At 35.4% G+C, this 12,871-nt stretch overlaps 1 protein-coding gene across 3 annotated transcripts in view; it reads left to right on the top strand.

Annotated features, from left to right (window-relative positions):
• Positions 1–12,871, top strand: part of LOC132796759 (protein sprint) — a 139,114-nt gene that overhangs the window by 13,817 nt on the left and 112,426 nt on the right. For all 3 annotated transcript variants that reach the window (XM_060808021.1, XM_060808023.1, XM_060808022.1), the window contains one exon: positions 5,352–6,331. In XM_060808021.1, coding sequence (XP_060664004.1) covers positions 5,352–6,331 — 980 coding nt within the window. The remainder of the gene's footprint in view (positions 1–5,351; positions 6,332–12,871) is intronic.

The raw sequence follows: 12,871 nt of genomic DNA, 5'->3' as shown, positions 1-12,871 counted from the left end.
TAAGTATAATTCTACACTGTTTTGCTTTTTTTTTTAAATGGTGATCAGGTAGTTCAAAGTTGACCACACTTGAATTTAGGTCTCTTGTTCCGTTTCGTCTTGATCCATAACAATTATTATGAGCGTTCTCTTGATTTCATTTGATTTCATTTGTTGATCCCTAAATTGAAATTTGCAGTCGCGCAGCCAATTGAAGTTTGCAGCAGACGATCATAAATTAAAACTGAATTGTTTCTACGGCTTGCTTATTTCTGGCTAAATGCAAAACTTCTTTTAGTTTAATAAATAAAGGTAAAAGGAACAATTTAATGTAATAGTAATAAAATGATTGACTCTTTGAAATTTAGTGAGCTCTAATATCTTTTCTAAAATTTCTCAAAAATATATCTATTCTTAAATTTTGATACGAGTCGTTTTAAAATGTTGCATATTTATTTAAATTAATTCACTTGAAGTAATTTACAGTGTTTTCATTTGTGATCACTTATGACCACAGCTGGTTTATTTCTGCTACTTATGTTCCCTATATTTAGTTATAGTTTAGTTTTATACATTTTTATATTTGTTTTATTAATTTCATATTATATAATTCTCAATTGTGTATATTTTGTTGACAACATATTTTAAGCAAGTAGCGTATTATAACTTCGTCTATGCTCTTCATTGTCTGCTCCTGCTTGTTTTACATCTTTCTGTGTGTGAGTTATTATTATTTTTTGCATTGCTTTGCCCACATTTTCAATTTGAATTTGTTTGCTGTGTCAATTGCTCAATTGGCTGGTCTGTCTGCACATATTGTGATGGTGTGTGTGTGTGTGTGTGTGTGTGTGTGTGTGTGTGTGTGTGTGGAGTGGAGTGAGTGTGTGTGCTGCACTATAATCCATGTGTTTAAGGCTTGTATTTTTGTTTCTCCTTTTGCATAGGAAACGACACTGTGCACATTAAGTGTGCAATGAGGCGTATGCGTGATGTGGTGCAACTTATAAGTACTGCAACTGCGTCTGTGCATTTGTATGTGCCTCATAAAAAGCAAGAGGTGTCAAGACTTGTGTAAATTACAGACATGCATTAAGTGCCGCTAGCAGACGTTAAGTGCAATTGTTGGATAAGGGGCGGAAGGGGGCGAGGTTTAAAATTAGAGAGAAGAGTTGAGCAAAAGAGAATACGTAATAGAGGATCGCACAATGCGAGTATGATTGAAATTAGCGTGGAAATGAAAATAACTAGAGCGTCGGGGAATTCAATCTTATTATAGATATTTTATGAATTGAACAAGCAAACTTTTTAGCAACGAGAGTTGTGAAATGATTGCTAATATTTCATCGAGGTATTTGCATTTAATGCTTTATAACTGCTGAAAATTGAGGCCATTCAACTCTCCCCAGCTACTATTTGTCCAAGCAATTATCGATGAACCCAACTATTTGGCATTCCCATTTCATATAACTACAAAAATATCTCTTTGCTTGATTTATTCACAGCCTCCATTACAGTGTAACATAACATAGTACTTTTAGGTCTCTGTTCTTTGCTTCTCGCTGTCGCAGTCGCAGTCAAAAAGTCGGTCGCCGTTTTTTCCACTTGAGTTTAGCCCACAAAAATTTGCATATAACTCGCAAAACTCTGCGAGCCGCACAAAAATAAAGGCCAAAAACTGTAGAAATATTTATAAATACAGCGAACGACAGCGAAACAACAGCAAATACAACAAAAGCAAATGAGCTGAGTCGCAAAACCGACAGCAACTGAAACCAACAAACAACAAAAAAACGAAAAAAAAGAAGGAGAAAAATTATAATAAAAAATAAAAACAACTGAAGTGGAGCTCAAATTAGCACAGAGCGTGGGAGCCGGTTGTGGTTGAGGTTGTTTTAGACTTTTCTTAAATGTTGCACGTTGCAAGTTGCACTCTCGTATGTGGCAGCATTTTTTTCTTTTATTTCTGTTTGTTTGGTTTTTGAGGAGCACGACCGCAACCCCACAAAAAATCAAAAAACCCGTTATTCGTTATTCGCAACTGTCTGTGGCATAATTATTAAAGGCGTTTTCGATTAATCGTCAGCCTCGTCAAGGCCTCCCCACTCGATGCCACCGGCCGGAAGTCAAGACCAGTTTCCAGTGCTTTTTTTTCGGGCACTGCTGCAGGTACAAACACTCTGCAACAGCAACAGCAACACAGCCAAGTCCAGCGCTTTGTTTGTGTAACGGAAATTCCTCCAAGTGTCAGACGCTATTGGGCATGAATTTGCATGAAAGTCAATGCATTCTCAACGGCTCGACTACATGATACTGCGTCTGTTTTATTTTTGATGGGAAATCTAATATAAATATACAAACAGCTAACATCAAACTAAATTAAAAAACAAAAATCTGTAAAGCAAACTATAATTTAATGTACAAAATTAAATAAAAAAAAAAAAACAAGAAAGCTTTAGTCGAGTGTGCTTGAATGTGAGACTTGACTTAAAGCAAAAGAATATTATTATATACCAAAACAGTATAGTATTAAAATATACCAAGTCACTAACTGAAAAAAATACTAAAATAAACCGAAGAACGAAGTTGGTATATCGATATAGCACTGATATTTTGTATATTTCAGCATATTTATTTGGTATATTTAAGAAGAATACTACATTCTAAATATACCACAATACAAAATATAGCAGATTATCAAACAGAAATATGTATTATTGTACACTTAATGTGCACAGTGTGCGGAAAGTGTCATTTCCTAAATAAAATGAGAAAAACAAGTAAGAAAGCTACAGTCGAGTGTGCTCAACTGCAAGATACCCGCTACCCATGGTGAATAAAGGCAAATCAGTACAATATTAATTTTAAAATATACCAAATTAGTATACCGAAAAATACTGAAATATATATATATATATATATATATATATATATATATATATATATATATATATATATATATACCGAAAATATACCGAAAAAATACTAGCATAACGAAATCTGTTTTTGGTATATTGATATGGTACTACTATTGTTGTAATTTTTTCGGTATATTAATTCTGTATATATTTAGAGTAATACCATACTGTTTTGCATTTATTCTGGTATCTAACACAAAATATCTCTTAGTACAGAATATACCAGATTGTCAGCCAACGCAACCAATACCTGATTGCAGTACTCATTCCTTGACATACAAAAATATTTCTAAAAGAACTTTTAAAATGTTTGTTTAATCAAATAAATATCATACACCCTTCTAACAATCTAGCTGCAGGGTATTACAAAAAACTCTAGAATGATTCTCATGGTCAGAGAGATCGCGTCAGCGACAGCGTTTGATTGTCTGTGTCAAGTCTATGGCTACTTGAGACATCCGTTCATTAACCCAGAAAAACTTGACAGACATTGGTTTTTTACTTCTTCTTCATTTCTTGATTATCCATCAATTCTGTATGGCAATTGCAATTTCCCAAAGACAAGACAACCGTTTTCACCTTCGTGTATTTCGCAAATGCAGCTTAAGGTTCTTTGGAAGTCCAGTTTATGCAAATGTTGATTGCAAAACTATTGCTACTGAAATTTGTGGAAAATCAATCGGTTCACAGACATTGAACACAGATTTGTATTTCCTTGCTGTGAGGGTTTTGGGTTTGGCAATGAATTCAAATTTGTGGTTCGTGAAAATCTTATAAGTTGTTTTAGAAATAACTGTATGTGGAGAAAAACGGCTACGGCAGTCGGTTCTTTGTTGCATTCGTTGGAAATCTGGTATATTTTCAATGTAATAGTATATTGTTATACCAAATATACACTCTGGTCTTTATACTTTAGTATTTTTCAGTATTTTATTTTGTCGGGACTTACTTGGTTTGCTTAACAATCTGGTATATTCTAAAGGCAATAGCATAACGAAATACCAAATATACATGGTGCGTTCCAAAGTAAACAGGACTTTTTAAATCTAGCGCAATCTAGTGGCGCCATCTATATATTAACTAGTGCGTTAGAATCTGCTATCCTTTATCGACTTCCAGTAAAAATTTCATGACATTTCTTTTATTGGAAGTGAAGTTATTGCGTTTTAAGTGTCAGTATGTTTTTGTCATCGGTGCGAAAATGAGCTTCGAACAAAGAGCCAACATTAAATTTTGTTTTAAAACTTTTACCGAAACGTTTCAATTGACGAAACAAGTTAATGGCGATGGTTGCCTATCCCGTTGCAGAGTGGACGAGTGGTTTCAACGTTTTCAAAGTGATCGTGAGGACATAAATGACGATGAACATGTGGGCCAACCAAAATCCGCGATCACCGAAAATTCCATCGAAACTGTGCGTGAATTCATAAAAACTCAGCCGAAATCATCATTGAAATTTATGGAAACATCTCCGAAACATCGATTTATCGCATTTTGACCGAACATTTGGGCTTTCAAAAGGTGTGTGCACGGTTTGTTCCGCACAAATTGACTGACGTCCAAAAATTGCTCAGAATTCAACATTCGAAGGACCGACTATTTGACCAAAAATCACATTTTAACCATCAACCACTCCCCGTATTCACCTAATATGGCACCGTGCGACTTCTACCTTTTCGGAATAATGCATTTGCCGATGAAAGGAAGGCGTTATGCAGACGTCGAGGCCATTCAAACGGCTTGCACCGGCATACTGGAGGCCATACCGGGCAACGAGCTAAAACACTCGTTCGACATGCTTTTGGACCGTGCAAAAAGCTGTATTAAAGCAAAAGGAAACTATTTTGAATAATATAAATTGATTTTGCCGAAAAACCTATTTGTTCTGTCTTTTTGTTAAAAGTCCTGTTTACTTTGGAACGCACCTTGTACATTTCAGCATACTTTAGTATTTTTTAAATATTTTATATCGTAGGGTCTGACTTGCCTTGGTTTTTCATGCATTTATACTTTTAATGTAATGCGTTCAGTATTTTTTTAGTATTTTATTTTGGTATACTATTTTCTTTAATGAAAATGAGTAGCGATATCTCACATTCGATGTTGTAAAATGTTTCTATATTATTTATAGCAACAATATTTTAAGGTTTCTGCAATTTAATTAAATCCTGTAAATAGTCAAAGTTTTCAAAAATGTTTTAGTAACCGATTAATTCAAGGGAATCGTTGTGGTAATTAATAAAATAATCCTACTATTAATAATCATCTCTTTGTTATAAAATTCGACTTGGATGTCGAACCAGGTGAAGGCTAAAATAGTGCATCGAATCGTTTGCTCTACATTTTAGTTTTGAGTGATGGTTCATTTTAGTTAAGTATGATATACGATTATATGACATTTAATTGGAGCTTTTAAACTAATGTGTCTCGTGTTTTTGTTTATTGGTTTTGTTACAGCTGCTGAGTTCGCTGGCCAGCGATCTGGATGTGATGCTGAATGATTTGCGCTCAGCGCCGAATCATGGCACAACAACAACACCAGCAACTGCGGCGACAGCAGCAACAGCAACATCGACAGCGGCAACGATGACGGCAACAGCAACAACTATAAGCCAGCAACAGCAACAACAGCACACGAGGCAATTGCAGTTGCAGCAATGGCAAAGTTTAAGCAACAGCAGCAACAATAAGCATTGCAGCAGCCACATCAGCAACAATAACAACAACAACAACAACAATTATACCAACAACAATGGCTGTAAAATTAATAATTATAATAACAACAACAGCAACATTGGCAGCAAAAACAGCTACAACAATAGCAGCAGCAATCACAACATCAGCAGTAACAACAACAAGAATTACAACAACAAGTATCAGAACAGTCAACTGCCACGCCCACAATGCCTAAATGACATTAAATTGCGAGCTGCCAAAACGGCCAGAACATCAACAACAGCACCAACAACAGCAATTGCCACAGCAACAGCAGCAACCACACCGAGCAAGACAACACTGCAGCAGCAGCAGCAGCAATCGAATGTCTTGCAACGTCGCCGCTTTACAGCGAAGCCGGCGACGCCATCGCCACCTCAGCAGCAGTTGCAGCAGCAGCAACTGCAACGTCGTTCAACGCGTCGACAGCAGCAGCAACAGCAACGCGCTGAGCTGGAGGCAGACGCCGATACGGATGCCAGTGATGTGGCCAACATGACGTCACCATTGAGCGCGAGTGCTGCGGCCACGCGCATTGTTGGCCTCTCGCCGGACGTCAAGAGGTTGCAGAAGTTGCCGCTGTGGTGTCGCAGCAACCAAAGCAACAACAACAACAACAGCAGTAGCAGCAGCGCAATTGCAGCGCAGCGCCGTCTAACAACAACCACAACAACCACAACAACAACGCGTCAACAGAGTCAATTTCACAATGTGCATCATAGGTAAGTGTCAAATGTGCAAATTACGCTAGCGATAAGGAAATGCCACATGCCACATGCCACTTGCCACTAGCCGCATGCCACTTGCCGCAACGTAACGCCAAATTGACATTGCTTAGATTTTATACCCAGACATTCCCCAAAGCGGGCAGAACCCGTGCTTGATTATCTGGTAACCGTCCGTCTGCCCGTCTGTCCGTTGCTTATTTTGCCAGTCAATCGCTTAGCTGTTGAGCTATCTTGTTGAAACTTGCTACCGATGCGCTCTTTTGGTATTAAAAACATATATCTACGAATTAGGCAGATCGGTAGAATACATCGTGAGGAAACTAAGATTTATTATAAGCCATTTCTTATAAAAAGAACTTGTAAAGAGATTGAAGTTGGGTTTTTTACTATTCAAATGAACTTACAGTTACTTCATTATTAATAATATCGTAGTATATTTAAGTTTACAAACTACTAATTTAGTTTTGTGTAGAAATTTGTGGTCTATTTGTATTTCTACTAAATAGTTGATAAGAGTTGCGTTTCAATTTTTTTAGTATATTCAAATGTCATGTAAATGTAGCATCATCACATTAGGTAGGATTTGTATCAAGTTTAGATAAAATTGAATTTAAATAATACCAAGCAAATGAATTAAAGTTTATAAAATCTGTTGAAATATTTGCAAATGTGGCCTACAACTCTCTCTTTGTAAAAATGATTTGTGATTCATTTATTAAATTCCATATAAAGTATCTGATAAATACCTAATACATATATATAATATATTTGTATATATATAATGTATGGCTACCACGTATCGCACAGTCGATCTTACTTTGTTTAAGTTTATTTTTCTCATTTCTTTGCTGTGCATATTTCACTTGAAACTCTGCTGACCAGCTGAGCTCGACCTTGGCCAGGGAAGACAGACGACTGTGGCTGTGATTCATTCAGTCACAGTCGCAGTCGCAGTCGCAGTCGAAATCACAGTCACAGTAGCAGTTACTGTGTGCAGTCACAGTCACAGTTCAGCTGGCGAATGGATTCACGCATCGTTGAGCGCTTCATGCGAATGCCAAAATGCATGAATGCCATTGAGGTGCAGGCAGAGGCAGTCAGCCTGAAATGTTGTTTAGAGAATAGCAGAAAACAACAGCAGAGAGCAAACAATACTACAATAACACAAAGGAAGCAATGGAAGAATGAGAGTGATAAAAAAAAGCTAGGCAGAAGTGATGCGGGGGAAGCAACTTAATCATCTCATTAATAATTGTCTATTTTTAATGCACAATAGGCGGACAAAAATGCAAATTCACAAATAATAATTGGTTTGCAGGAAAGGCTTTTAATTACGTAAAAATCAGAAAGGTTTATTAGGATAATAGCAAATTAAAGTTGAGCGTGAATAAAAAAAATTGTTTGCGAAATAATCGAAAATTTATTAAATTGTAAAAAATAGGATTGAAACATAATGCTAACTAGCAAACTTTATTAGGATAATATCAGAAAGAACAAAGGAATGTGTTATAAATTATAAAAAGTAAAAAAACTGAAAATTTCAGAGTTACATTCTAGTATACATTTACTATATAGCTATAGAAAAAGTAGTGTACTTTTCCACAGCTTATTCCTATTGAAAACGTGGTGTACTTTTCCATAACTTCTTCCTTAGGAAGAAGAGGTATATTTTTCTATAGCTTATTCCGTACGTACAAATAAATAGAGATAGTAAAAATAAATTTTAATAATAAGCTTTACAAAAGAATTTCGACGTAACAAGGAAGTAAGTAATGTCTGGTAAAAACAACAATCTCCACCCTTTGAATATAATCCATTATTTCTGCTTCTCATGCTTACACAAATCTGCCGAAAATTGCATTTCCTCATTATAAAATACAAATGGGATTTTGCAAAGATTGTGAAGAGGTTTTCTTGCTCACAATTTGTAAGCCCTTTACTGATGTTTATAAACACACACGCCTTATATCATCTTTTGAAAGGTAGCTGCTACCTTTTACTCAGCTGTCGCTGATGTTTAAAACTCGACATGGAGCTTATGTTTTTTTTGTGTCGTTTTATTCGTGGTTCCACTTCAAAGGCGACTGACTGCATTTGACAGCCAACATTTTTCGTTTGGGGGGATTTCGGCAATGCAAAATCTGAGGACCCTGTTTAACCCCGTCAACGAAAAAAAAGCCGAAAGACAGAAATATTTTTGTAATCCATATAAGCGCAATATGTTTAGCATATAAATTATGAGGCCAGTCAACGGCAGTCAACAGACAGCGATGCTGCTAAAACTACGTAACGGCGGACAGCATCAGAGATAGATATAGTAGTGCTTGTAGTATAGCCAAAATACCAACTACACGCCAACGTTTCCCCCTTGACTCCCCCCTCTCTCTCTCTCTCTCTCACTCTTCTGTCTCAGCAACACACAATACAAGCACTCTGAAACTTTGCACAGTGGGCTGAAGTGTTCATATGTTTGGTCAGATTTTGCCAGCTTACTTTGTACTCAAAAAACTTTCTACAAATATTTGAGAAGATTACTTGAATTTTTAGCTGATATATCCTTTTGTTATTATGAAATTTGTACGAAATTTCATTTAAGGAACTATTGAAAATATTTATTTTTAGTAAATGCGATTTTCTTATTTTATTCCTGCAAGAATTTATAAAAGAGTCAAATTATTAGTTTGTATTTATTGTATTGTATTTTTTTTGTTTGAAGAACAACTCAAAAATGTATTATCAATTAACTTGAATTAATAATAATGCAATATCAATAATAATATTTAAAAATATCAAAAATTAAATAATTTTGACAATATACAATAATTACATTTGTGCTGGAATTTTCATAACGAATTTGGAAATTAAACTAGCCGCTTTCAATGTTGTTTGCTAAGCATTTGCAAGATCGAATATAATAAAATTTGTTTTTGAGAGGTCTTAAGCTAAATTTGTGATCTAATTTATATAATTGAATAGTTGAAACCATATATTGTTTAATTTTATCAATAATATTATTTTTAAATTGTTTAGCTTAGTTGGGAATTCGAAAAAGTGTGCAATATGCGCGCCAATTTAGCCCACTGTGCCTTGTCGCAGAGGCAGCTGCTGCTGTTGAAGCTGTTGTTGAAGCAGTGTCGTAATCGTCGTAGGCGTCGCATGAATTTGGCTCAAGACATTTGGCCAAAACAAAACAACGGCTAACAAATGAGGGGGCGGGCCCTCGCAAATATGTTAAAATGAAGTGTTATATTTTATGTGGTTGGCCGCAAAGGCGAAACAGCCTACAGCAGCAGCAGCAGCAACCAGCAACAGCAACAACAACCAATAACAGTTACAACAATATCCCTGACAAGAACAAATAGAACGAGCCATAAACTTAAGTAAATATGAATATGGACGATGGCAACGACGATGGCTTCTTCAGTTACAGTTTGTTGGTTCGGGTTTTGCTTTTCTTTTTTGTGGTCTGTTGACATTCGCAGCCAAGCAAGCAGAACTCACAACTCGTAACTCGCAACTCGAGTCACCCAATCACCCATCACCAAAGTGCCATCGAAGCACCCAAAAAACAAAAGCAACAAAAGCAAAAGCAACCACCCAGACATCTGCAATCCAAGCTTCTCCCGCTGGAGTTGCGAGTTTTTTGGCATTTTACAAAGGGTTGTGACTTTTGTGTCTTTAGCTATTTATTAAATTTGTTTGCCAACACACACACAAACACACACAGAGGCACACGGAATGATGTGTTGAATTGTGTGTGTGTGTGTGTGTGTGTGTGACAAGAGGCAGAAAGGGGAAAAGAGTCATGTTGGGGAGATGGGATATGGAATATGGGACATGGGGAGGGGGAAGCGCAAACAGGACCAGTGAACATGAGCTGCGTAACTAATTTGCTTAAAGTGCACGATGGCTCATCAGCGACAATGATGGCACAGTGGTGCGAAAGCGCATGAAAATGTTGAATAAAATCTGGTTTTGTTTTCATGTTCTTGAATTCTGAACAAATTTGTGATTCTGATTAAGCTGAGAAAGAGAAAGAATGAAATGAAATCAGTCTTTGGCAAGTATAATTTATCTATCTAAAATAAATAAAGCTAAAACGATTTATGGTACATATGGTACAATAATAGGGATTGGTGAATATTTTGTAGCGATCACATATAATTTGTAGAAGGTATTTAGCATTCGGATGTTAGTTGGTTCATATATTTTGATCTGGTATATTTTTAATGTAATATACTAAAATACGAAATATGGACTTCGATTTATTTAAGTATTTTTGGTATGGTTCCGATCAGATACAAATTGTTGAAAATATTTAAACTACTGGTTTGTATATTTTGGTCTAGTATATTTTGAGTGTACTAGTATATTAATATACCAAATATAAATTTCAGAATATTTTAGTAGTTTTATGTTATGTTAATTAACACATTTTTAAAATAATGTAATGGACAGTAGATTTCTTACTTGTTTTTTCATAAATTGATTTATGATAGCTTCGAATGAGTATTATCAATGAAACTAGATATTAAACATGCTTTATTCTTTGTCACTCGCATTGAACTATAATTTTCTTATTATTATTGCGCGATGCACGTTCTCTACACCCCCACAAACACATTTAGCATATACATATGTGGCCCAAATTTCGAGCTCCATCATAGTTGAATTTCTTATCTAGCTATGCAAAATATTTAAAGATAAACGCAAGAACTTGACATATTTCATTTGGCATATACTGTGTATAGACTTGTAGTAAACACATCATATCAGCGTCAACTTATAATGCATATACATATATTTGTTTTGATTCCCAGCCGCAATCTTCTTTTTGTTTTGTTACAAATTCTGTGCATTTTAATACCCGCTACCCGTAGCGTTGAAGGGTTTTATATTTTTGTGTCTTTGTGAAATATATGCAACAGACACCTCGTACAATTATATATATTCTTGATTGGGATAAATAGACGAGAAATTAGACCCATATATGCTACATCAATATACCATATATAGTCTTTATTATTATATATGTAGTCTTTATTTGGTATATTTTGAGAATAAGATCACATTGTTTTGCTTTTATAATAACGGCTTTTTTAAATAGAATTATATCGATATACCAAATATAGCTTTTGGTATATTTTAGTAGTGCTACATCAATATACCATATATAGTCTTTATTATTATATAGTCTTAATTTGGCATATTTTGAAAATAATATCACATTGTTTTGGTTTTATAAAAAATATATATATTTTTTTTTAATAGGAGTATATCGGAATATAGCTTTTGGTATTTTTTTTTAGTAGTTTTTCGAATATTACTGCACTATTTTATCTCACAATCAAGTACACTCAGTACAGTAGCTTTCATACTTTGTTGTTGTTGTTATCGCCTTTGAATACTTTTCACAATTTCTACAGGAAAATTTTTATGTTTTTTTTAGTGCAATTGTTTGCATTTTTCCTCTTTCTTTTGCTCTTCTCGTTCGTAATTATTACACTACATTTTTTTTGTTCGACTTACACTGCTTTTTTATTAGCTAACTACGGTTAGCTTTTCTCTTGTTTTTACTCTCTGGATATCTTACGTTTGTTTTTTTCGCCTAATTTTGAAATGTTAGTCATAAAGTTGCGCTGTCTGTATTTCTCAGTTCATCTTTCTCCAGTCTTTCACTTTTTTTTTTGCTTCACATAAATCAAAAGATGTGCTGGCAAATTGCATTGATTGCTTTGCTAATGACATTTTCAGGGCACTTTCTCATCATTTTCATGCGCTTCTTTTTCCCGTTGTTTTTGTCATTTAGTTAATAAGTAACCACTGTAAGATACACTCTCTCACACACACACATACAAACACATACAGACGCCCGCACACACTTCAGAGGAACCGCAAAAAGTTTTTGCTTCAAAGTGTTTTTGCGGTCTTCATGCAAAGTGCAGAAGCGTTGCTAAAGGGAAAGAGCTAAATTGATGACGTCTTAGGCGAGCTGACAGTTAGTATGTATGTGATGTACGTCATCATCATCTGCATCATCATCGTCATCATCAGCATTGGATAGCTCATGATTGTCTAAAAAGTTTTGCGCGATGGGTTCAACGATGCGTATGAGCAACAAATGAAAAAGAGTAGAGTAAATGCCTTTTTCTCTCTCTCTCTTTCTTTGTATCTCTCTATCAGCGTCACTCGATGCCAAAGTGCGACAGGTGTTTGCTTTATTAACTGTCATATATATACCACACCACTTTAATGCCCCCTTTCCCCTCCCGCACACACACTTTTTGCGTTAACCACAAGCGACGCGGCAGCTCGTTGACATGTAAACAGATTAACATAATTAATTTATTTGCATTGTTGTTGGTTAGGCCAAAGCCAACGTAATCCAAGTAGAAGGTATTTTATACACAACAATATAATTTGCCCGCCCTGATGACATTGTTGTCCCCAAACTAATTTGAGCTTTTTGTCAACGCCTAATCAAATTAATTAGCATTGCATGCGCTCATTAATCACAATGCATAAATATTTGAA

Source organism: Drosophila nasuta, chromosome X (genome assembly GCF_023558535.2).
Source record: "Drosophila nasuta strain 15112-1781.00 chromosome X, ASM2355853v1, whole genome shotgun sequence".
NCBI lineage: Eukaryota > Metazoa > Arthropoda > Insecta > Diptera > Drosophilidae > Drosophila > Drosophila nasuta.
Note: the sequence above shows the minus strand (reverse complement) of the source record. Positions and strands in the feature narration are given on the sequence as shown.